General features: G+C 45.8%; 1 protein-coding gene across 4 annotated transcripts; it reads right to left on the reverse strand.

Moving 5' to 3' along the window:
• Positions 1–161: 161 nt before the first annotated feature.
• RAET1E (retinoic acid early transcript 1E) lies at positions 162–12,338 on the reverse strand. Of its 4 annotated transcripts, none has more exons than XM_073893512.1 (4): positions 12,188–12,338; positions 11,074–11,278; positions 10,138–10,266; positions 162–275 (listed from the first exon to the last, which is right to left on the reverse strand). In XM_073893512.1, the coding sequence occupies exons 1-3, from the start codon at positions 12,203–12,205 to the stop codon at positions 10,184–10,186; spliced, it is 306 nt and encodes a 101-aa protein (XP_073749613.1). In that variant the 5' UTR covers positions 12,206–12,338; the 3' UTR covers positions 162–275; positions 10,138–10,183. The 4 variants fall into 4 exon arrangements, 2 of the variants coding, with proteins under 2 accessions (XP_073749613.1, XP_073749612.1); XR_012378454.1 differs by lacking the exon at positions 162–275 and adding an exon at positions 6,845–7,003 and having other exon boundaries at positions 10,132–10,266; XM_073893511.1 differs by lacking the exon at positions 162–275 and adding an exon at positions 6,845–7,010.
• Between the last annotated feature and the right edge of the window lie 11,288 nt (positions 12,339–23,626).

The following is a 23,626-nucleotide window of genomic DNA, read 5'->3' on the forward strand; positions in this document are numbered from 1 at the left end:
GGTTTCTAGCGGTGCTGTACTGAGAGTGCATCTACGACCGCGGCCCTCCGAGGCTGGGCAGGGTTTGTGTCTAAACCCGCTCCACTTTATTAACACGGGAGACCTGCTCGGGTGTCAGCCCAAAGGGGAAGCTCAAATCTTGGTGACCTGAGGGTCTGCTTTAGAAAAGGGACTTGAACTGGGGAACCAATTCAGACAGTCCATTCCTTCACCTCCAACGTCGCCTGACACATTCGATTCCCCAGATGTACTTGGGTAGCACAAGGCGGGCAATGCTGTTGAAACATAAAAATCAAGTAGTCACATGCAGTCATATTTCCCCAAACGTAACCGAAAATCTGAACACAGCCAATCATGAGGACCTGATGAGCTAGCTCTATATAACATGCAGAGAGGCCTTCAGCTTGGATCATGTAAGATCTAGTGAGGATGTATTTTATTTAATTAAATTTAGCAGATAACCTTTTCCTTTATTGAGATACGCTTGACATATAACATGTTAGTTTCAGGTGTACATAATGATTCAACACTTGTATATATTGTTGATGGATCACCAGAACATCCGTCACCATACACGGTTACAAAACTGAGCAGCAGTTTTTTTTTTTTAAGATTTTATTTATTTATTTGAGAGAGAGAGAGCATGAGCCGGAGGGGCAGAGGGAGACGGAGAGAGAATCTCAAGCTGACTTTGCACTGAGCCCAGTGCCCAACACCGGCTAGATCTCACACCTCACGCAGGTGGATGACATGACCTGGAGATCGTGACCTCAGGGGATATCAAGAGTGGGTGGCTCAGCCGACTGCACCACCTAGGTGCCCCAGAGCAGTAGTGTTTTTTTGTTTGTTTGTTTTTAGTAGTGTTTTAAATGGCATAATAAGGTTTATGAAAATCCAGTCCAGTGGAGACCACACCCGAGAGCTGTAACTGTCTGCCAGTGGTTTCTGCTTTTTTTTTTTTTATTTCAGAGTCTGTATTGATTCGTTTTTCTGCTGATTATGTATCACATTTTCTTGCTTTTTGGCATGTCCAGAAGTTTTTTTGATTGGATGCATGAACATTGTAATTTGTACATGGTTCAATGTCGTTTTTAGGAGGGAAAGAGAAAATAATTGGATAGGAAAATAGCACGTATATATATGATTTTAGAGCTTATATTTAGGAACCCATTGCTTTCAGATCTAGAATAGAGAAGGATAGAACTAGAAGGTAAAAATACAAAAGAAGAAAAAAGAAAGAAGTCCAATATTTCTTGCTATTCCATGAAAAGGAAAATTGATAGAGTTCATGAGGTTGTGTATATGCATGACTCTGAAGCTGAAATACTGGCCTCTTAGCCCTACAGGGAGTGGCCCACTTTGGGTTACAGGTTCTTCCACCTCTGAGATAGTCAACCCGCACAACTGAAGCCACTTAAGGATGTTCTTGACAACATAAGGATTCCTTTCACCTTAGACCTCAGAGAGCTCCAGTAGACTCATGATAAGGAGAAACTGTCACTGGTGATAAAAATGGAAGTGAAAAAAATGGATCCTGAAGGTAGCATTCAAATCTTCTAAATAGTAGCTATGATAAAAATAATAATATGAAAAATAAACATGCATGATAATAATAGGATATAGCATTGATCAACAATTGTGTTGTTTTCAAAGTTTGCCAAGCACTTTCAGACACATGATTTCGTTTGTCCTTCACAGAGATTTTAAGATGGACACAGGACCCTCATTCCTGCTTTTGGGACAGTGGAAGGGAAGTCGGCACATAGTGAGACCCAGCTCACATGTTCCGTGGGGGAGATAATGAGGGCGAGTGGGAGGGACAGCGTTTCTCAGGAGCATTTATTTCCAAACCTGCCAGCACTGCTAAAGATCCCCCCTCTCTAACTTCACAACAGGGTCCTTTTGAGAAAAGTGGAGGGATGCCTGGGTGACTCAGTGGGTTAAGCATCTGCCTTCAGCTCAGGTCATGATCCTGGGCCCTGGGACTGAGCCCCGCATCGGGCTCCTTGCTCAGTGGGGAGCCCGCTTCTCCCTCTCCCTCTGCCGCGCCCCCTGCTTGTGTTCCCTCTCACGCTGTGTCTCTTGTCTGTCAAATAAATAAATAAAATCTTTAAAAAAAATAAATAAGGAAGCGATCCTTCTGACTACCCTGGCTTCCTGCCTGGAGAGGATTCCAAACTGCAAGCCTGGGAGGGGAACCCAAAGGAAGCCTGGCAGTCTCTCTGAGCAGAGAAAACAGAATTGAGAATCCGGGGGGCCAGGTGGCTAGAATCCACAGAGCAGAGTACCAGAGGGGAAAGAGCTGTACAGAAAGAGTTCTGGAGGTCTGCTGAGGGTTCCCTCCACCCCTAGGACTTCACCGGAGTACTGGTCAAGTGTATGCATGTGAGGAAACTATCCAAGGCCAGAGGAAGAACCACCGGAAAGAAGCAGGCAGAACAATTTCCCAGCTGCACAGGCCTGGGAATAGCTGATGTTCTGGGCAGCCTGAGTGGAGAAACCTGTAATTCTTGGGTGCAGTGGGAGGGAAGGATTACAAAGAAGTACAAGGACACTTGAACTAGCAGGTGACAGATAGATGTTCCTGCTTTGACTGTGGTGACGTTTCACTGGTGCATGCATATGCGAAAGCTCATCAGATTGTACATACTTTAAGGGGATATAGTTTATTGTCTTCAATTACACTTTATTTTTTAAAAAGATTTTATTTATTTATTTGACAGAGAGAGAAAGAGCACAAGTAGGCAGAGCAGCGGACAGAGGGAGAGGGAGAAGCAGGCTTCCCACTGATCAGGCTCAGAGCCTGATGCGGGGCTCGATCCCAGGACGCTGGGATCATGACCTGAGCCGAAGGCAGACGCTTAGCCAACTGAGCCACCCAGGCGCCCCTTCAATTACACTTTAATAAAACTGTGACAAAACAGGTTTCATTGCATGGTGAATTAGGAGGGAGATTTGGGCTGATTATCATTTGTGATAGAGGAAATAAATCATTTATCTCCAAGTTCTGGTTTTTCTCCTTTCATTTCTATCAGAAATAAAATATCTTTGTTTTGAAAACCTAAACATCAAAACCTTATCGATGGACGAAGAATTGGTATGTGAGGATACATATGTCAGGACTGTGGGCTGAAAAGATGGAGATGCGTTACAGTTTTATAAGATCACTAAGGGTAAAGTCCCACAGGTGGGGATTTGCACATTGTAGGTCCATTTACTGAATGCTGGAACAAGATTGTCATCCTAGTGACCACCATAAATGCTTGACAGGCATTAAATAAGTTAAACTGGTGCGTGCAAAGTGCTTAGAATAGAATCTGACACATAGTAGATGCTCGATAAATGCTAGTTATTATTTCTGGTTCCACTTCTTAATTTTACAGGTACAAAAACTAGCGCTCACAGAAATGAAGGAGATTCCCCAGGATTAGAAGGTGTGTGACCCCCTGAAGCCTGAATCTCCTACAACCTACCAGCCAGCCAGGCGGTCATTATACTATGATTCCTCTCTGTCCACGCCACTTTTGGAGTCTACTCTGCCCACATCCCTGGAAGGGGCAACCCCAGCTTCCGGGTACCCCACCCCGTCTGCTCAGGGAAACCAATAATGAGCACCCGGCTCAAGCTGAGCCCATCAGATACCCTCTCCCAGGAATATACAATATAGAATTGAGAAACAGATGGAATCAGTGAGAACAGCACAGCTGGAAAGCCACGTGGGCTCCAGGGCTCCATGGAAGGGGAGAATAGAGTAGGGAAACTGCTCAGCAGAGGGGGACAAATGGAGCAGTCAGGAGGGGCAAGCAGGGAACGGTGAACACACAGCCCTGGGAGAGGAACAGACTGAAGACAGGAGTTGCCTCTCAACTTTAAAGCCCCAGATGGCTTCTGTGAGCGCGCCTCCTTGGCCTTATACTTCGGGTTCTTTGCATGGACTTTTTTATTCCTTGCAGCCGATTGACCCAGGTTTGGCCTGATTAAATCTCTGTGGGTGGCAAACAACAAAACCCACTTCAAATTGGCTTGAGGAAAAAGGGCCACTGTGCATAAAAATGTAAGATGACTCACAGGCAGGGCAGGATGGGCAGCTGAGCCTGAAAGCGGGCCTGGACCCAAAGGTGGAGAGCTCTGAGCAACCAGGCAGCTGGTCTCCCAGGGGCTACTTCTCCCTTCTAGGACCAAGCAGTCTTGGATGTCCACCTCGCTCGGCGCCCACGATTCCTGCTTCTTTCCGTCTGGCATTTTCTGCCCTCCTTGTGCAAAGCCTGAGTTTCCCTCACCTCAATTCCAGCAGTGCACGGAAGCTGAGACCAGCGATGGTCGGTGCCAGGAGGGAGATTCTGTTGAGGCCAGTTTGGTCCCGTGTCCCCGCAGGTGCCATTACAGAGGTGCAGATATCATGAAGTACAAACATGGCTGCAGGCACTGCCTTCCCTCCCCTCACTGAGGATGGAGTGAGAGAAAGGCGGTGGTAAGGAGCTGGGGACAATTCTGAAAAGTTGTCTTCTACATTGACTAAGGCAATGCCCAGCGTTTGCTTGGACACTTCTTTTGATTTTTATTTTAGATTTAAGAAACACTTATAAGAGGTGTTGTGTTAGGACTGCCAGGAACTGTTCTGAGTTCTGCACAAACACTGACTTCTTCAATCTTACGCAGCATATACCATGACTATCCCCATGTTACAGTGGGTGGGAATATCCTACTTCACAATAGCAAAGCTAGTCCATCTCCGGGCAACTCTACTTTATTCATTAGAATGTTTTCCCTTACATTCAGTTATAATTGGTTTGTAGCTTCCAAGTATTTGTCCTAGTTCATTTTCTGGGGTCTCTCAGAGCAATCTGTACTTTCTCCCAAGTGGCAGTCTTTCAAATATTTAAAAACTGGCACAACATCTCTCAATGCAACTCAACCTGCTAAATATAGTGCAGTCTTAAGGTCAAGGACGGCAGCAGCTGGGCCAACACTTACTGGTTGTGGAGCCTTGGGGCAAGCCACTTACTCTCTTTAAACCCCAGATTGCTCATCTATAATACAGAAACAATTGCATTACCTTACCTCCCACACTTGTGGTGAGGTGGGTAGGTATCGGGTTGGTGGCGAGGAATGGTAGGGGGAGGGAGGGTCTGGGGGGTGTGAGGGGGAAGGGACAGGGACAGTGGGTGGGAAGTGCCTGGTTCCCAGGGAGACACCACCAGCAAAGCCCCTCCGTTGCTCACTCGCCCATCCTCCCTTTTGCACCAGTTCATTTACCGGTCAGCTCTACCATTTTCTCCCGTTGACCAAGAATTCCCGGGCTGTTATTTGCAATCATCTTTTGAGACCACAGTGATACCTATGCCTTCAATTTTTGTATGTCATGAGTGTTCATTTGCTAGGCTTGCTGTAACAAAGTTCCCCTGAAAGGGTTCTGCACTCAATCCCAGTGATGGAGGAGGAAAGGGGGTCCCCGCACCAACAAGCAATTCTCCAGACACCAGCTGGGTATCCTACAATTTAATTCAATCCTGACACTGTTTATGTGGAGATAGTGTTAGTTTCCCACCGGTCAAGGGGTCTGTCCTACAAGGGTCCCTGCCTCACCACCCTTCAGATGCCAGCTGCAAGTCCAGGAAGCACCCACTGGTGCTTCTGACCGACCAATAATCCCTTCCTTGGCTTTCATTAATTTGTGAGAGCAGCTCACAGAACTCAGAAAAACATTTTACTCATTACACCACCAGTTTAAGTGGATAAAATTTAGGAGCAGACAGAGGGAAGAGATGCACAGGGCAAGGTATGGGGAAGGGCACTGAGCTTCCATTCCCTCTTCCAGAACACCAGTCTCCCAGCAAGTCTACCAACCCAGGAGTTCTCTGTACCCCATCCTCTTGGGTTTCTATGGAGGCTTCATTACATAGGTATGATTAATTAAATCATTGGCCATCGGTGATCGATTCAACCGCCAACTGGTGCTCCTTTCCTGGATGTCAGGACTGACAGGATGTGGGACTGAAAGTTCCAACCCCCTAATTACGTGGATGGTTCCTTTGCTGCCCAGCCCCCATCCTTTTTTTTTTTTAAACATTTTAAAATTTAAATTCAATTAATTAACATATGATGTATTATTGGTTTCAGAGGTACAGGTCTGTGATTCATCAGTCTTACATAATACCCAGTGCTCATTACATCACCCAGTTACCCCATCCCTCCACCCCCCTCCCCTCCAGCAATCCTCAGTTTGTTTCCTATGATTAAGAATCTCTTACGGTTTGTCTCCCTCTCTGGTTTCACCTTATTATTTTTTTCCTCTCTTTCCCTGTGATCCTCTGTTTTGTTTCTTAAATTCCACATATCAGTGAGATCATATGATAATTGTCTTTCTCTGATTGACTTATTTCGCTTAGCATAATACCTTCTAGTTCCATCCATGTCATTGCAAATGGCAAGATTTCATTTTTTGATGGCTGAGTAGTATTCCATTGTGTATATAGACCACATCTTCTTTATCCATTCATCTGTGGATGGACATCTGGGCTCTTTCCACAGTTTGGCTATTGTGGACATTGCTGCTGTAAACATTGGGGTACAGGTGCCCCTTCGGATCACTCCGTTTGTATCTTTGGGGTAAATCCCCAGTAGTGCAATTGCTGGGTCGTAGGGTAGCTCTATTTTCAACTTTTTGAGGAACCTCCAGACTGTTTCCCAGAGTCTGGCCCCCATCCTTACAGCATGGCCCTACAGTCCCCTCAAGTAGGCCTATGTCCAGGGTGGACCGCTAGCAGGAAGAGGGTTTACCTGGGAAGGGATATTAGGGAGAACTTTTATCCTGAAATTCACAAATCCTCGAAATGGTTGATGAGCATGAAAAGATGTTGGGACAGTCATAGGGCATCAAATTCTCTCTGAATCTCTTGACACTCTGGGGCCACAACGGGAATGAAAGAATAGGCAAAATAGCTACTGTCAGATGCTAAGGAGCTCTGGAGAGCGGAGCCTTGCTTCCTGGCACTGGAATTGTCTTCAGACTAAAGAGGAAAAAGAAAAAAGTATTTATGCTAGACTCTGGATCAGATTATCTTGGGTCTACCCTCTGCCTAATGTCTCCTGACTTAAGACACTTCCCATCAGCTCTTTTCTTCATCATTTAGTTTTGGCTAATCTCCTCTCTCTTCTGACTCATCAGCAAAAGTAATGCCAAGAAATGCCAAAGACAACAAAGTAGGAATGAGTCAGGGGCACACAGAGCCCTCTTTGATCTCAGGTGCTGATACTCTTTCCTTTGATGGGAAGACCTCCCTCCCTCCCTCTTACAGGAAGACCTGTGAGAGGCTGCCGTCCCAGCCACAAAGGGGATTGATGAGCAGGGAGGCACTCCCCAAAGGTGGAGGAAGCGTGGGAGGATACCCTTTTACTCCTTATCTCTAACACAGGCTTTCCTGGGCCGGCCCTGCCTCCCACCTCCCCTACGCCTCAGCTTGGGCAATGACATTCACCAGCTGAACCCTGCCCTGTCCCTGTCAAGACCTGTAGCCCTTCAACAACAGGTTCAGCTGAACTCAAGCTGGCTGAGTTCAAAACCCCAAGTGCCCATGGAGGCCCATAAGCCCTCACTGTTGAAACCTAGTTTGAAAATGGGTCTTCTGCCTTCCTCCCTGTTCACCAATCCCCTTCATGGCTGGGCATGCAGCCTTAACTCCATCCTGCTGGGTTGAGGCAGGTAAGCTGTCCTCAGGCACATTCCACCAGGGGTTAAAGGCAGACCTGTGTACCTGTAGCTCTGTGCATGGCATCCCCTACCCTGGCAAGAGATCAGCTGGGCCCACCGTGTTACTGCCCTCACTCCAAGTCTCGGTATAAACATAGCCCGGGTTCTAGCTGCTACAGTACCATTAACACGAGCCCTTTCTGGACAGTGCCCCCTGTCTGACCACTTACTTATATGTGCCCAGCATGTTTGGACACTATGATTCTGTAAGCTTACTTTTCATGCCAGGGCCCATACTTAAAACAGAGAAGGCTGAACATTAGTATTCTTTTGAACAGCTAAAGAGTTGAATCATTTCCCCCATCCGTAACATTGCTCCTCACTGAATTATGGAGTGGGTTATTTTTGTCATCAGAATCTTAACTTTGGGAGCGCCTGGGTGGCTCAGTAGGTTAAACATCTGCCTTCGGCTCAGGTCATGATCCCAGAGTCCTGGGATTGAGCCCTATGTCGGGCTCCGAGCTCAGTGCGGAGTCTGTTTCTCCGTCTGCCCTTCCTTCTGCTCCCGCTCTCTTTCTCTTGCTCTCTCTCTCTCTCTCTCTCTCTCTCACACACATGCTCTCTCTCTCTCAAATAAATAAATAAAATCTTAAAGAAAAAAGAATCTTAACTTTGGACTCCACAGAGAGCCCCAGGAACTGTGACTTTAACCCCAGAACTGCCAACTTTATCTAAGTTTTTACATTTCAGTTTGTGAGGTCTGGGTGAACTTGGGGAGGACATTATAAGGATGATGACAGCAATGGGAGAAAGCAATAAATTTGTAAGCCTAGAGCAGTGATATAGGTAAAGGACTAGTTAGTGGAGTTTGGCACTGTCTGTCACGTAATAGTTCTATCTGTAAAGGACTAGTTTGTGGAGTCTGGCACTGTCTGTCACGTAATAGTTTTCTCTGTCTGTGTCTCTGTCTCTCACTGTATAGATATCTGATTCTATTCAGAAAAAATGTATATTGTATTTTAATTTAATTCACTATTGAGGATATTCCTGCCAAGAAAACTACCAGTTTGTCAAGACATTAATGAAAACTGAAATATCTACTTAAAAATTTTTTTAAAACTTTTTTTGTTGAAATGTAATATTCTTATACAGTAAAGTGTATAAATCTTTAATGGTCAGCTTGATGTCTTTTTAAAGGTGAAATGCACCTTCATAATCACCTGTCAGATCAAGTTATAGATCATTTCCCAATCAGGATCCACTATTCTGACTTCTATTACCAAGGATCAGTTTTGTCTATTTTGAAATTTACATAAATAGAATCATAGAGTATATATTCTTCTGTGTCTGACATTTTCCTCTTAAATTCCCATCTATGGGAATCATTCATGTTTTGTGTAGCAGCTTACTCCTTATTGATTACTATATAGTGTTTCATTTGTAAATATATCACATTATTATTTATCCTTGCGACTAGGGCATATTAATATGTAAACAGATAAGTTAATTCACATGTCACTTTGCTGTGTAGCCCTGTACCTTTGTGTTATGACATCTAGTCAGTCAGCATGATGGACCTATGGTTTCCGCATAGCAATAATTCATCTGCACAGGGAAGTGTGTGCGAATACATAAATATATCTCATTAAACCAAAATAAATAAATCCCTAGTTCATTTTCCTCTCAACTGAATTTGTAAAAAATGCCAGCCGCCACTCCAGTTCCACCTGACATGGAGGGAAGTCTGATGTAAAGAGCATCAGAGTAAAACCGACAGGCCTAACTGATCGTGAGCAAATGGCTTACTTTTGCAAATTTTAAAAAAATGACCAAGTCAACACATTGCAAGGTCCCCTTCAAGAGCCGTGGGAGGAGACAGTGTAAAGGGAGTGTTCTGAAGCTGAAGCCTCATTAGCTTCTTAGCAAACCCACCTGTGGTAGAAGATCACGTATTGGTTTGGCAGCCAGATTGTCATTAATGTCAGTTTTTGCCACCAAGGGTTGGTCTAATGTTGTAACTATGTCATGGTCCAGAGAAGAAACATCTAATCATGGAACAGCTATTATGACATTACAAAGATTGTTGAGTACATCATGCTATTCTCAGAGAGCAAAAAATTTTTTCATCAAAAAATGGGAATCCTGGGATAGACTGCGACCAGACAATACCCCTTCCAGGATGTAGGTCTGAGACCCTGCCCCACCTCAGGAGTAGATACTCGGTCTGCACTCTCGTGCTGCTTGTACCAGCCCCCACCATCCCAACATCAGAGTAACCCCAGCCCTAGTGCGGGGTGTGGGGGCTCAACACCAAGAAAGGGCATCATTTCTGTGTAGCGATGGATCAGTGGACAAGGGCTTGGTTGAGACCCACGGCTCACCTCTCCCAAGTCCTTAGCAGACAACGTCCTCCCCCACAGCCAGGGGCTGGCCTGTTACACACTTACCTGATTTGTTACAGATGCAGATGTAGAGGCAGATGCAAATTAGGATTCAGCAGAAGATTGCTGTGATGATCCATAAAATTTTCAGGATGGATGAAGGCTGGTCGGCATCTGGGACATTTATTGATGGTGCTAAAACAGACAAAAAGTGAAAGCCCTGTCAATCCTAAAAAAAATACCTTCCTGATGATTGCCAGATGGGATGCTTGTGGGGAGAGGTGGTGGTGGGGTGAAAAAGCTAAAGGGGTTTAAGCATCCACTTATCCTGATGAGCACTGAGTAATGTAGAGAATTGTTGAAACATTATATTGTACATGTGAAATTAATATATTCTGTATGTGAATTATATTTCAATAAAAAAATAATAAAATACCTTCCTGAGCACCCACTTTCCCCAGGCAGCCCATGTCACCCCCAAATTTATTGATTCATGATGTGGCAGCCATTCTATCAGATCCTGGGGTCTAAGGAGGAACGGGGGTCTTGCCCTGTCCTCATGGAGCTCATATTTCTACTGAGGGAGACAGCTGATGTCCATCTGATTATCATACAGTTTGATGTGGTCACTGTGGGCAGAGCTTTTTGAGGGTGACAGAACTGGGGTACTTCATTCTGTCTGGGGGAAGTGGGAGGGCTTCCTTGGACGTGCTGGTTAAAGGATAAGTAAAACAGAGGAAGAAGAGAAGGCTGGAAGCACAACGTAGCTTGCAGATTTGGAGACCACCTAGCAGTCCAGGGTGACTGGATCATTGGTTAGCAGGGACGGGGGCCCCTGTGAGGAGGGAGGGGGTCAGTGCCTCTCCAGTCCACCAAGAACTCAGTCAGCTGACTGATTCATCAAGTCTTCAATTGCACACACATACTCCTATCCACATGGGGAAGGAAGGCATTCGACCTTTAAAGAGAGCTACTTGCAACCTGCTCACCCCGCTCAGTTACCTGGGGGCTCCAGCACTCTCTCCCAGTGTTCTAAGAATTCCCTGAGCCGGTGACTGCAGTCTCCCACGGAGATCCTCCTGAAATAGTCTGCCAGTCCCTTGTTCTCCCACTCTTCCTCGAGGCCTCTGGCTCCAGGATTCATGACTGTCCAGGTCATGTTCATTGCATCAAAGAGGAGGGCTGTGTGCCCGTTGATGTTGAAGTGCTAATGTCGAGGGAAGGTTGCTTTTCACCTCTAGCAAAGCATTAATGTTAAGGCAGTTGTGAGTTCCTGGAAGGTCATACTCTGCTTGTCTCAAGTATTTGCCAATGGGCTGCAAGCTGTAAGGACGTTTAATTTTGTCTACATTTCTTTTGCCTTTGTTCTCCTCATCAGCTATTCTCTCTTCACCTGCCTGTGGTGAACTCTAAGGGGATGGAGGAGCAAGTTCAAAGCAATAGATCTAGGTATTTCCTCCCTTTCGTTATCAAGTGCGGTCCCCTCCCCTGGGGGGCAACTGCCCCCCCTCCCCAGTCTCAGTGATGAGGACAAAGCCAGGGCAAAGCACAAGCTGACACCCTGCAACCCCCTCCACCCCAACACCTGGTAGGATCCGGCACTCTTAGCTGCTGTAAAGCTTAGGTAGGGAAAAACAAGTGGTTAATTTACAGAGATTATAGGCCTGCAGGACAGGCGTCTCCCTCAATTTACAAAAGTCTTAGTGATTTACAAGAAAAAAGCATTCTTATCAATAACCTAACTTCCAGAAGGAAATGTAGGTAAAATTAAATGTCCTTATAACCTGTAGCTCATTGACAAATAACTTACTGTTAACCCCTTTCTAGAGGGAAAACAACCTTAACTTGACAATGGCAAGGCCTCCAGTATCTTGTAGGTCTTCTCTAGCATAGGAAAGTTCTTTTGAAAACCTCCCTTTTTAGTAAAAAAGGTAAAATACCCCTTTTAGTAAAAAGGGTAAAATACCCAAGTATATAATCAGCCACCCCTGCCAACCCCCCTGCGGCAGCTCTTTCTGCCCAAGGGTCCTGTCCTCGGGCTTTAATAAAACCACCATCTTGCACCAAAGATGTCCCAAGAATTCTTTCTTGGTCTTGGACTCCAGACCTCACCTACATTCCCAAACTCCATCATCAGGGTTGGTGGCTTCCAGGATGATGGAATTTCCTGCCCACTGGTTCCCCTGCTCCCTCCCACTCCCCCAGGAGGCTATGGCGCAAGGACCACCACCAGGGCCACCAGGACGCAAGCCCGGCCACCAGGGCCAAAGCCGCGGCCGCGGTGGAGGCTGCAGCGCCTGTGCCCGCCGACAGGGCGCGCTGGCGGGCTAAGACCTCCGAAATTGCTACAAGACTCCACCACTGACGTGGTGGGTGTGATGTCACTGTGGACGCCTTGGAACTTTTTGAAAGTTCCCTCTTGCGGGTTTTCGGTTTCCGCCGTTTTCTCTGGTTTTCTCTCTTGCTCCCTGAAAGCCCGAAAGCCTGGCGGCCAGCCCCAGGACACGGCGTCTCGCGGAGGGGCGGGAGGGGAAGGGGTCCCGGGCACTGGAAGCAGCCTTTGGGGAGACGGGGGAGGATCCCGGGAGCCGGAGCAGGGAGGGCGCCGGGAGGGCTCCTTCCTCCAGTCCAGCTCAGAGGGGATCTGGCGCCCGGCACACTCCCCCAACACCTCCCCCGACCCCCCCCCCGTCGCCTCACTTCAGCTGCTCTGCTCCCCCCCACACCCCGCATACACCCCCCTTCTATTCTCCTGACCTCCCCGCCTCCCTAATCTCGTGTTCTCCCTCACCCTCTCTCCACCCGATTTCCACACTCTAATTCATCACAGGTGTAACCCCTACACAGTTCAAACCCCGCGTTGGGTTTAGCCTAAGGTCAAAGTTCAGCCTGTAATCCTTTGGCCTCTGGGAACAGAGCAATTTACTAGATGAATGGCTTCATTTCAAATTCTCATAGTATTTGATGAGTAAAATTCTTCCAGGGGAAATATCATCCAGCAATTCCTATCTTTATCTTGTATACATTTCTGTGTCTCAGGAGGTTAGGGCTTTTTATAAAAACACTGGCAAATCTGAGGCAGTTTTATTTTCCTATAGGTTCATATATCATGAAGTAATTGCTAGTCTTTCCTTTTTTAATTTTATTTATTTATTTATTTACTTATTTATTTATAAATCTGTTTTTTAAGTAGGCTCCACACCCAACCTGGGGCTTGAACACACCACCCTGGGATCAAGAGTCAGATGCTCCACCAACTGAGCCAGCCAGGTGCCCCAGTTGCGAGTCTTTTAAGTGGGACCAGCCTGCTGTGGGGAACCTCTGGAAGTCACATACAAAGGTACAGAACCACAGTATGCATTGCAGTGTTTATGTATCCTATGCTACCGGCTTGGAAATGTGGGTAGAGAAAGAGAAACCTGGTTTGAGAAGTATGGAGCTGAGCCTAGGGCAATGGGAATTTATTTTATTTTATTTTATTTTATTTATTATTTATTATTTATTTGACAGAGACACAGCGAGAGCAGGAACACAAGCAGGGGGAGTGGGAGAGGGAGAAGCAGGCTTCCCGCGGAGCAGGGAGCCTGATGCAGGACTCGATCCCAGGACCCTGGGATCATGACCTGAGCCGAAGGCAGACGCTTAACGACTGAGCCACCCAGGCACCCCAATGGGAATTCATTTTAATCATCAAACGATTCTCTTTGCCCCTCTTGTCACAGCCTAAAGGTATGTGATTAGTTTTCTATTGCTGTGTGACAGATGACTATCAGCTCATCTGCTTTAAGGGCACTCAGTCAGTAGCTCACAGATCTGTAGGTCAGAAGTCTGGCATGACGAGGTTGGGTTCTCTGCTTGGGGTCCCACAAGGCTGTGATTAAGGTGTTGGTCAGGTACCAGGTGATTCTTAAAAGAAAAGAGTCGAGGGGCGCCTGGGTGGCTCAGTCTGTTAGGCGTCTGCCTTCGGCTCAGGTCATGATCCCGGGGTCCTGGGATCGAACCCCACCTTGGGCTTCCCTGCTCAGCGGGGAGCCTGCTTCTCCCTCTGCCTCTATCTCTGCTTGTGTGCTCTCTCTTGCTCACTCACTTTCTCTCTAAAAAAATAAAAATAAAATAAAAGAGTTGAATAGGAGAAGCTTGCCAGTTCAGATGCTCCAAGAAGCCAAATTTGTGGCTTTCTTCACAAATCCATGTGAATGTATTCAGTAGGCATCTGGAGTTAGAAAAGCGCCCAGTCAGATCAGCCCCTCAGAAAGCTCTGTTGTAGAAAAACTACAGTTCAGTGGGAACATGCAGCCTGCTCACAGGGCTTGATTTGCTTGCCCAGGCTGATAAGGTTGCAAAGGGGAAGGCAAGTCACTGCAGGGCCTCAGAGGTGTTTTGGTGGAAGCATCTAAGGGCAGCCAAAGGGGTCAGTTTTCTCACAGGTGTCCCCCTGAAAGACCTTAGAGTAGCCAGATCCAGCTGCTGATTTGATGTGCACTTGACAAGTCTTTGCCCCTCGATTTCTTCATCTGTGAAGTGGCTCACAGGAAGGATTGACTCTTGCCATAGGAGAGGAGACTGAAAGCCGACACCACACACAAACTTTGTCCCAAACTCTCACACCTCCCATCTGTTCTACTAAGGGCCTATTCATCTTTCCTAAAAATCATGTACTCACTCTCTCCTAAGAGGCCTATATCCCCGCTCCCCTTTCTCTATTAAGATGGTATTTAAACAATTCTAAACTGCCTCAGGAGTTATTTTTTTCCCTGGACCTCTCCCATGTGCACATGAGGTATACATATTAATGAACTTAACGTTTCTTTCTTTCTTTTTTTAAAGATTTTATTTATTTATTTGACAGAGAGACACACAGCAAGAGAGGGAACACAAGCAGGGGGAGCGGGAGAGGGAGAAGCAGGCTTCCCACGGAGCGGGGAGCCCGACGTGGGACTGGATCCCAGGACCCTGGGATCATGACCTGAGCCAAAGGCAGACGCTTAACGACTGAGCCACCCAGGTGGCCCTAAACTTACTGAGCTACCCAGGTGCCCCGAAACTTACGTGTCTCAGTACAGGGAGGTCAGCCAAGAACTCAGAAGGGTAGAAGTAAAATTATTTTTTCTCCCCTGCAATACTAATGTTTAAAAAAAAATCTTCCTTTCCCAAGCTGAGGGTTTATCTGGCTTGTGCTGTGGTGGCCGTGAGAACATGGCCCTCAGGTCTTCAACTACAGGGCGCTCAGTTGACCACAGGCCCCGGGCCAACCCCTGAAGTCCGTTGCTGTGGATGTGCCAAGGCTACTCTCCCTATTGCTGCTCCCAGCCAGTGACTGAGCCCGACAGGGTACTAAGGCAGGCCTCTTCCTGGGAGGCACGGGACTTCTCTGATGGCCCACTTTTACTTAAGGACTCTCTTGAGACCTTGTGATAACTTCCCTAGACTAGATGGCAGGGCAGGATGCCACCACCCAAACTCTGCCCCTCCTTCACTTGGGGTCCAAACAGCATTGATCTGAATGGTCTCCCAGATCCCCCAGGCTTCTGCCTTTTTTCTCACAGGGGCTTCCCGCATTGAAATCCCTGCACGTTAACCCCATCTTGGTTTCTGCTTCTCAGGACTGACCATCCAATGGATTTATTGGCTGAAATTCTATTTCATTATGTTTCATGTTCTGATAACAACTAATTTCATATTTTCTCTAATATATCAAAAGTGATAAGCTGTGTTACTTGGTCATTTGGGCCCTTAAATTCTTCTGTAAATTCAGCTCGTTGAATTCTTTTTCATTCTATGTAAGTAATTCGGGTAATGCTGTAAGATAACATGTTTTTTTCAGTCATAGCTCTCAAAAATAGAAATTGCATGAAAATGTTATTCACTTGTCAAGTCTTGAAAAATTTCACATCTTTAGGGTAATTCTGATGCTTTGTTTCAGTTGGCACAGGAATCCATAAAAAAGTAGAAAGCACCAACTCTGATCTGCAAGGTGTAGGGAGGTAAAACTATCAATAAACCAAAGTTAAAGCTTCTTTTGTAGACCCGTTCTTGAGTAAATTTCTCAGTCCACCCGGAAGATGGTCCTGAGCTTCCTGCTTCCCGAGAGCACCACGACGTCCTTGAAGTGGATGCTGTCAATGTCATAGCAGCTGAATAGCTCCTCACAGTCCCCAGGTCCACAGGTCCACAGGCTCTCATGTGTACTAGGGTCCCACCTGAAGGGCCAGCCCAATCTTCTGATGTAATGTAATAGGATATTGATTTACAACACCAACTAACAAGTAGCTTTGCAAAACCAAAATCGAATCAAAAAACTAATCAAGTCTCTGGATTTAACAGCTGGTTTATAGAAAATATTGTCACCAGAACAATATAAACAGGTGCAGGGATGCAATCAGCCAAGTCCAAGATATGAAAGTTCTATAGGACAATCTTGTTTCTTCAATACATTAAGTACAAGGAGAAAAAAAATAAGAAGGTGGAGCATAAAAATGAGAGCAGGCTGTCCAGGTCTGGACTGAGTCATGAGCATGGACTCGTAGCAAAGAGAGTGAGCACTGCTGAGGGAGACAGGTGGGGGCTGGATGGGGAGAAAAGATCCTTTTAAGTCCCCCAGTCTCTGTGACACCACAAAGAAGCCTCTGAAGGGCTGGGCCGTGAGAGGGAGGAGATTCCCTTCTCCATCCCTGGATCCTCAGCTCCTGAATCCAAACCTGACCTCCCCTCCAGCTGTCTGAGGTCCAGGGAGGATGGCAAATTCTCCAGACCGCCGAGGGTGTCCACTGCTGCCGGGTACATTCATTTGACAAGTATTTTGGGGAGCAGCTACTATGAGCAGAGTGTGGGGCTGGGTAGAGGGCAAGCTGCAACAGTACAAGACAGTTTCTACCCTTCAGAGCCTTACAGTCTACCTAGATCCACAGGATGGTTAGCAGAAAGTGAACAGGCAGACCTTCTGGGCATGTGGTTGATGAATATCGACCGTGGCCTGGTCAGAGGACTTCTGTGAAGAAGGCAGGACTTAGCCACGGGGCGGGGGTGGGGGGGGTGAAGAGCAGAGGCTTCAAAGGAGGAGTCCTAAATCAAGGCTGTGCTTTCCAGAATGTCCAGAGAGTGAGGGGAGCAGTGTGAGGAAGGATTGACACTTTGGGGTGATAAGAGTCAAAAGTAGAGAGTAGGCTGTGCTCTCCAGGACCCGAGTGGTCACCACCCTGGGAATCCAAGCCCCACTAAGACACACGTGGAAGACAGACAGACTGACAGACACGCCTGAACAAAGAAAGAGGCAAAGCCCTAAGCATCTGGTTCACCAGATTTAGAAAAGGATGAGAAGGACCTGTCTTCCTTCACCAACACAGGAACTTTCACTCCAGGACCGACAGGACACAGCGCTGCAGGACGATGATGAATTCAGTGAGAGAGAAGAGACTGTGCCTTCCGAGAAGCATCCCACAGCAATGCTTGCAAGCCGAAGCCATCGCAAGGATGTTATCATCCAGGGGCACTTGGGTGCCTCAGAGGGTTAAGCATCTGACTGTCAGTATCAGCTCAGGCCTTGATCTCAGAGTTGTGAGCTCCAGCCCTTCGTTGGGGGCCTACTCAAAAAAAAAAAAAAAAAAAAAAAAAAAAAGAATATTAGCATCTAGGGGTCAGAGGGAGGCAGTGTGTGAGGCCAGGCCTGAAGCCATTTCCTACTCTTGACCTTCGAGGTTTTGCTCCTCTTTGAGTGGTGAGACCCCCAGCAGCAGCAGAAACAGGAGGAAAAGCGGGGGATTCTGGGCTTGGAACTCATCCCCGTCATGTTTCGGAGTAGCACAGCTTATGTGGACTTCCGTGGTGACACCAGGGACCGGGAATTTAACAGCTCCGGATGGCAGAGGCACTCCCCCCGGAGTGGTCACATGCAGGGTGTTGAAATGTTTCTGGGCAGTTTGGGACTCCGGGATTGTCTGTTGGCCTACCGGATAGGATGCAAGGGCCCTGAGCCTTTCTCCACAGCGTTCTCAGCTGCCAAGGAAGCACATACAGATTGAAAAGTCAGCAGGAACACAAAGTTCATCCTTGCTCACCCACTTTTATCTTTTGTTCTTACTCTCCAAGGGCAACGCCTTTCCCCAACTTGGCGTATAGCCGAGCAAACTTGGTTTTCCATTTTAGTAATTGCATAGAGGGCTATCCTGCTATTCAGCACCTTGGTTCACTCACCAGTGAATCATGGATCTTCTTCCCGGTCCCATGCATGTCTACTTCATCTTTTTTTTTAACAGTTATATAGAATTTCCTATGGTCTGCACGCAACACTTTGAAAATACTTTCTTAAGGAGACTGATTCCCTTTCTACCTGACTTTATCAATCTAATTCATTGGAGAAAACCCTGGTATGTAATGAATCCATTCTATGTAATGAATAACTGCTATGCATCTATGCATCTAAACAGATTCTGGCTCTGTGTCCTCTGTGGGAGCATGGAAGAAATAGTCACTGAAGTCAGTGCCTGTCATCTGTGGTTCAGATGAGGAACTTCAGTTGGCACAGAGGCCTGGGCCACATTGAATGAGGAGTTTAGAGGGTCAGCAAGGGCTGCCACTATTTCCCTGCCTACCCAGTTCCCTGTTCTCAGCTCTGCCACACTTTCTAGTAGATATTTATTAAATACATGTATATTCAGTAAATGTCCCTTTTCTAGTATTAATGAAAAGGGTATCAGTCCAGGATCATCCATAGAGGCTAAAACCATGGGCTGAAAGGTTTTTGGGGAACAGGATATTCACATAGAGAATAAATTTCAACCCACATTTTTTAAAAGAAGATTTCTTCATTTATTTCAGAGAGAGAGCATGCACGTGCATGAGTGGGGGAGGGGAGAGGGAGAGGGAGAGAAGCAGACTTCCCGCTGAGCACAGAGTCTGACTCAGGGGATCCATCCCAGGACCTGAGCCAAAACCAAGAGTCAGAGGCTTAACTGACTGAGTCACCCAGGTGCCTTCCACCCACGTTTAATATGCAAATGTCATACAAATACACTCACCTTTTATCACCGTCATCATCATCATTTGCTATTCTTTGTATCTGTTGACATTCTGGAGACTGGCTTGGGACTAACTCACCTGACTTCCTTTTATCCTGGCTGAAGAAAACTTCTACCTCCTTATGCATGCTGCTGCGAGGTTGCCATTGTCTGTATTTTAAGCTCTCAGTTCAATGGTGGCCATGACCAAGATGGTCTAAATGTTCTAGTTCCGAGCTGGACAAATCTTAAAACAATCTCCTTCCTGGCTCCAGGCTCCTGATCTCCCTTTTCTTAGAAATTTTATTTAATTTAATTTTTTTGTTTTTGCTTTTTAAGTAGGTGCCATGCCCAGCGTGGAGCCCAATGCGGGGGCCTGAACTCATGACCCTGAGATCAAGACCTGAGCTGCAATCAGGAGTCAGATGCTTAGCTTAACTGACTGAACCACCGAAGAGCCCCTAGAACACCTTTTTTTTTTAAACTTGTAAATTCTTTCTCCTCTTACCAGCCTTATAGCCCATGATTATCTTTCTCAAGGCCCTGGGAGCAATCTCTTTCAAATGTAAACATCAAAGGAGATAGGGTCCTAACCTCCTGGTCTCTGCAGGAGGAAAGGAGCCTATGTTTGACAAGAAGACCATCAACTGGGAGGCTAAAGCAATAGAAACATTTTCTTTCTTTTTTTTTTTTTGAAAGAAGTAGCATGATTTTATCAAAATGTTTTAGTACAGTGTTGGATGAGCTTAAAATCCGATATTCTAAACCAATACAAACACTGCAAAGATACATTCCTGAATCTAGAGGACATCTAAACAAAGGCAAGTTCTAATAGGAGTATCTGCAAGTTGATTAACACACTTTCAGTTGGAGGGTGAGCAGCTGTGGTGTATGTGTATTTCTGTGGCTCCCCCTGTTTGACTAGATAACACGTGAGTCCAGCCCCCATTCAGCAGAGTTGGACCGAACCAAGACGTTCGGTGGTTTTGCCTAACATTTGCCCACGAGCAACAAGGGCTACGCAAGTTTTGGGATCGGGCCGCTCCTGAGGCCACCTTCATCTTTCTTGAACTGAAACCATCGAATAGTTGAGGGCTACATTGCCACTGTGTATGGCCAAGTCTAGTCAAATTAGTTAATATATCAGAACTACTTGAAAACAAAAAGTGAGGCTAAAAGAAACAATCAGTTGTTAATTCAATAATGATAATGCAAATTTTTATCTGAGGATTATTTTGAAACTAGCTCTCTGTATTAGACTCAATCTTAAGAGGAAATTATTATGTTTAAATCAATTTTTTCAGTCCTGTCAACATGTCTATGCTTGTATGCCGAGGCTGTCTACCTGTGCATGTTTGTAGCTACATTTTCACTGGTCTATGCATAGAAATTCCAAGAAATAGATATCTCTCATTTATCAAAACTAAAAATTACATACATCTAAGTAGGCTCTTTACATTATCAAGTCAACTCTTCCTAGAGTCAATCCATATTGCATAGCTGACTCTACCAGGCTAGAATACTATTGTTTTTCTCAAAAACCACTTTAAGGAACAGGAAAATGCTAGCCTCTGCAATGACCAAAACAAACATTTTCTCCCAGTTCTAGAGATTGGAAGTCCATGATCAAGATGCTGGCAGGTTGGTTTTCCTGAGACATCTCTCCTTTGGCTCCCATATGGCTGCCTTCTTGCTGTGTCCTCACATGACCTTTCCTCTGTGTGCACCCACTTCTGATGTCCCTTACCCTTCTTAGAAGGCACCAGTCCTACTGGATCAGGACCCCATCCTTATGACCTCATTCATCCTTAATTACCCCCTTAATGGCCCTGTCTCCAAATACAGTTACCCTGCGGGTTAGGGCTTCAACCTATGACTTTTGGGGGGACACAGTGGATTCCATAACAGAGACTAACTTTGATGGGAGCCACTTAGTGAACACTGGTGGTCTAATTACAGAGAACAACATTTGCAAACTCGGGAAATAACTCCATGTGCTCAACACATCCTGTTGATCAACCTCCAGGATTTTCCCACTAGTGTCCCCACCTCTTAAACAACTCCCGCCCTTTGTTTCAGTGGAGTGGAGTTCAGGCTGAGTTCTGGCCTCCCTCCCCTATTACAATAGCCTTCAATAAAATCTTCCTGGCCTGTTCAATGTTGTCTTGTGCACTTTTTGTTTTGACAGTTGGTACGTACAGATGTAGATGGGTTCTCTTTCCTATGAACATCCATGGTAAGTTTCTACATTTCAAAACCATCCTTCTAAAAGTTACCCTGTTTCTTATGGGTGTCTATGCTTTTATTTAGCAGAAATTACCTTGTTCCTTCAGAGCTCTAAGGGAATTATGTTGGTGCCAGAGTAATTTTAGGAGTGTGCTTTGTTATTGCTTTCCCCCCAATATTTAAAAGATAATTTGTAAACATACAGAGAAATTGATAGAATTTTATAGTGAACACCAATATACTGATCACCTAAGATTCTACAGTTAACATTGCACTCTACATGCTTTATCACAGACTATCCACCTGTTCATTCTTCCCTTCTTTCATCAGGGCATCCCTATTTTTGATGCATCTCAAAGTGGAAGACATTACAAAGTGTGTCCCAAATGCTTCAGCATGCATGTCAATAACTAAAGTTCTTGTCTGCCTTTGAATGTGATCAAAAGGAATCGGTGAGCCTTATGATAACCAGGTTATTATAAATCATTAATATCAACAATTAACTACAACATATTCATCCTTAATAAAATATTAGTTAATGCTAGTATAATGCTTTCAAAGTTTACTGAGCCCTTTTAATTTGATCTTCACAGTATTTCTGTGTAGACACAATCCCCTCTTGCTGGCTTCTGAGATTATGGGAGGGAAGTTGTGTGGAGCAAGGCCAGGCTTCTATGCCCCACAGAAGAGGGGAAAGTTAAGCCAGTGGAGGACAGCACATCAACACATTTGCATTATATACCCAGGCCTTCCAGTACAGCCTGCTTGCTGGTTCCCACCCTGGTGTTCATCTTTGTACTGACTCCTGCTCATCCTTTTGTCTAGATTATTTTTTCTATCTGAACAAGTGGTAAAATTCCTCTAGGGCTCAGAGAATGTCATCTGAGTTTCCCCAACCATTTCTGATGGAATTAATTTCCTCTCTTCTATGTTCTAAAAGTTCTGGGTGCTGTAAGAATACCATCCAGTGTTCTAGGTGGGTGTACATCTATCTGGCTCTCACACTGGGTTGATTAGTTCTTTTAGGAAAGGGAACATTCTTGTTAGCCTTGACTCTCTAGGAGAAGAACTTAAACATCCTAGATGTTCAGTGAAGGTTTAAGGAATTGATGTATTGAATTACTTTGGATGTAGCAGGTGCTGAGGACAACATCTCCTTGAAGTGTTAGGGACTTGACAAAAGCATTCACTGTATGTCTTTCAGGCCTACAATTCATGGCCCTAACCATGCCTCCATTCACCTGAGCCCCCCCCGGCCCCCACCCTGCCTCACTGAGTCTCTTGATCTATAACTAACAAGGTATATAAGAGCTCCTGCTCTTTCCTCAGGAATTTCATCTCGGACAACCTTGGCTCTGAAGTGGGGAGAAGAGCCCTAGTAGTTCACTTCTCCTTGGAGCCCCTACCGACAGCTTCCTCAGATGCCATGAGGCTCCTCTGACAGTTTCTTCAAAGCTCTGCAGGCTTTCCCTGACTCTTATGTCACTGTGCTCCCCGAATCCACCTACCGCTCCTTTGCAAAGCCACCCACACAGTTTTTCCACTTCCAAGTACACAAATCTCTGAATTTTGATGTTGAATTTCATTGAAACTGTGAATTGTGGTCTTCTCTAACTCTGAAAGTGGGGGAAAGTCTGAGGGGTACAGAAACTGGGGAGAGTCTGGCCCCAACCGGAGTTTCCCTAGGCCCTTCAACAAACACAGGATTCTCTCCTGAAGACCTGAGGATGATGCAAAGACCAGAGAGCTCAACTCAGCTCAGCAATAATCAAAACAATGGGCAGACATTGTTTCACCTTCTCTTTCTCTCCTGGACCCAGGGAGCTAGCTGTCTCTTAGCTGGGACTCTGGCCATTGCCAGCTCTTAGAGTGACTATTGAAAGCACTCTCTTTTGATCCTGTATATTATCTTACTAGTTCAGGGTACATGGAAAAATTATTTCCTTATATTAATTATATTATGTTATATTTCTTTGGCTCTGTTGTTGCTTAACAGATCTCCCCAAAAGTTAGTGGCTTAGAACACCAATAACCATTTATTTACATAGTTTCTGTGGGTCAAGAATTTAGGAGCAGGAGAGCTGGCAGGTTCTGGCTCAGATCCCCCATGTGGCTGCAGTCAAGGGTTAACTGAGGTTGTCCTCATCAGAAGGTTTGACTGGGGCTATAGGTAGGGATATAGGGCACATAGGTTTGACTGGTGCTTCTAAGCTGGATCACTCCTATGGCTGTTGGCAGGAGAGCTCAGCTTCTCATCACAAGGAATTCTCCATGGGGCTACTTGAGTAAAATGACAGTTGGGGGGGGCCCTGGGTGGCTCAGTCAGTTAAACGTCT

This window comes from Callorhinus ursinus, unplaced genomic scaffold, assembly GCF_003265705.2.
Source record: "Callorhinus ursinus isolate GAN/ISIS: 27379988/994484 unplaced genomic scaffold, GSC_fseal_2.0 scaffold6, whole genome shotgun sequence".
Taxonomy (NCBI): Eukaryota; Metazoa; Chordata; class Mammalia; order Carnivora; family Otariidae; genus Callorhinus; species Callorhinus ursinus.

What these genes read in the sequence shown, in the direction of transcription:
- RAET1E (XM_073893512.1), bottom strand. An exon ending in GAGAGTGCTGGAGCCCCCAG is followed by an intron (nt 10,267 to 11,073) that starts GTAACTGAGCGG and finishes TGTCTGTTTTAG; the next exon opens with CACCATCAATAAATGTCCCA.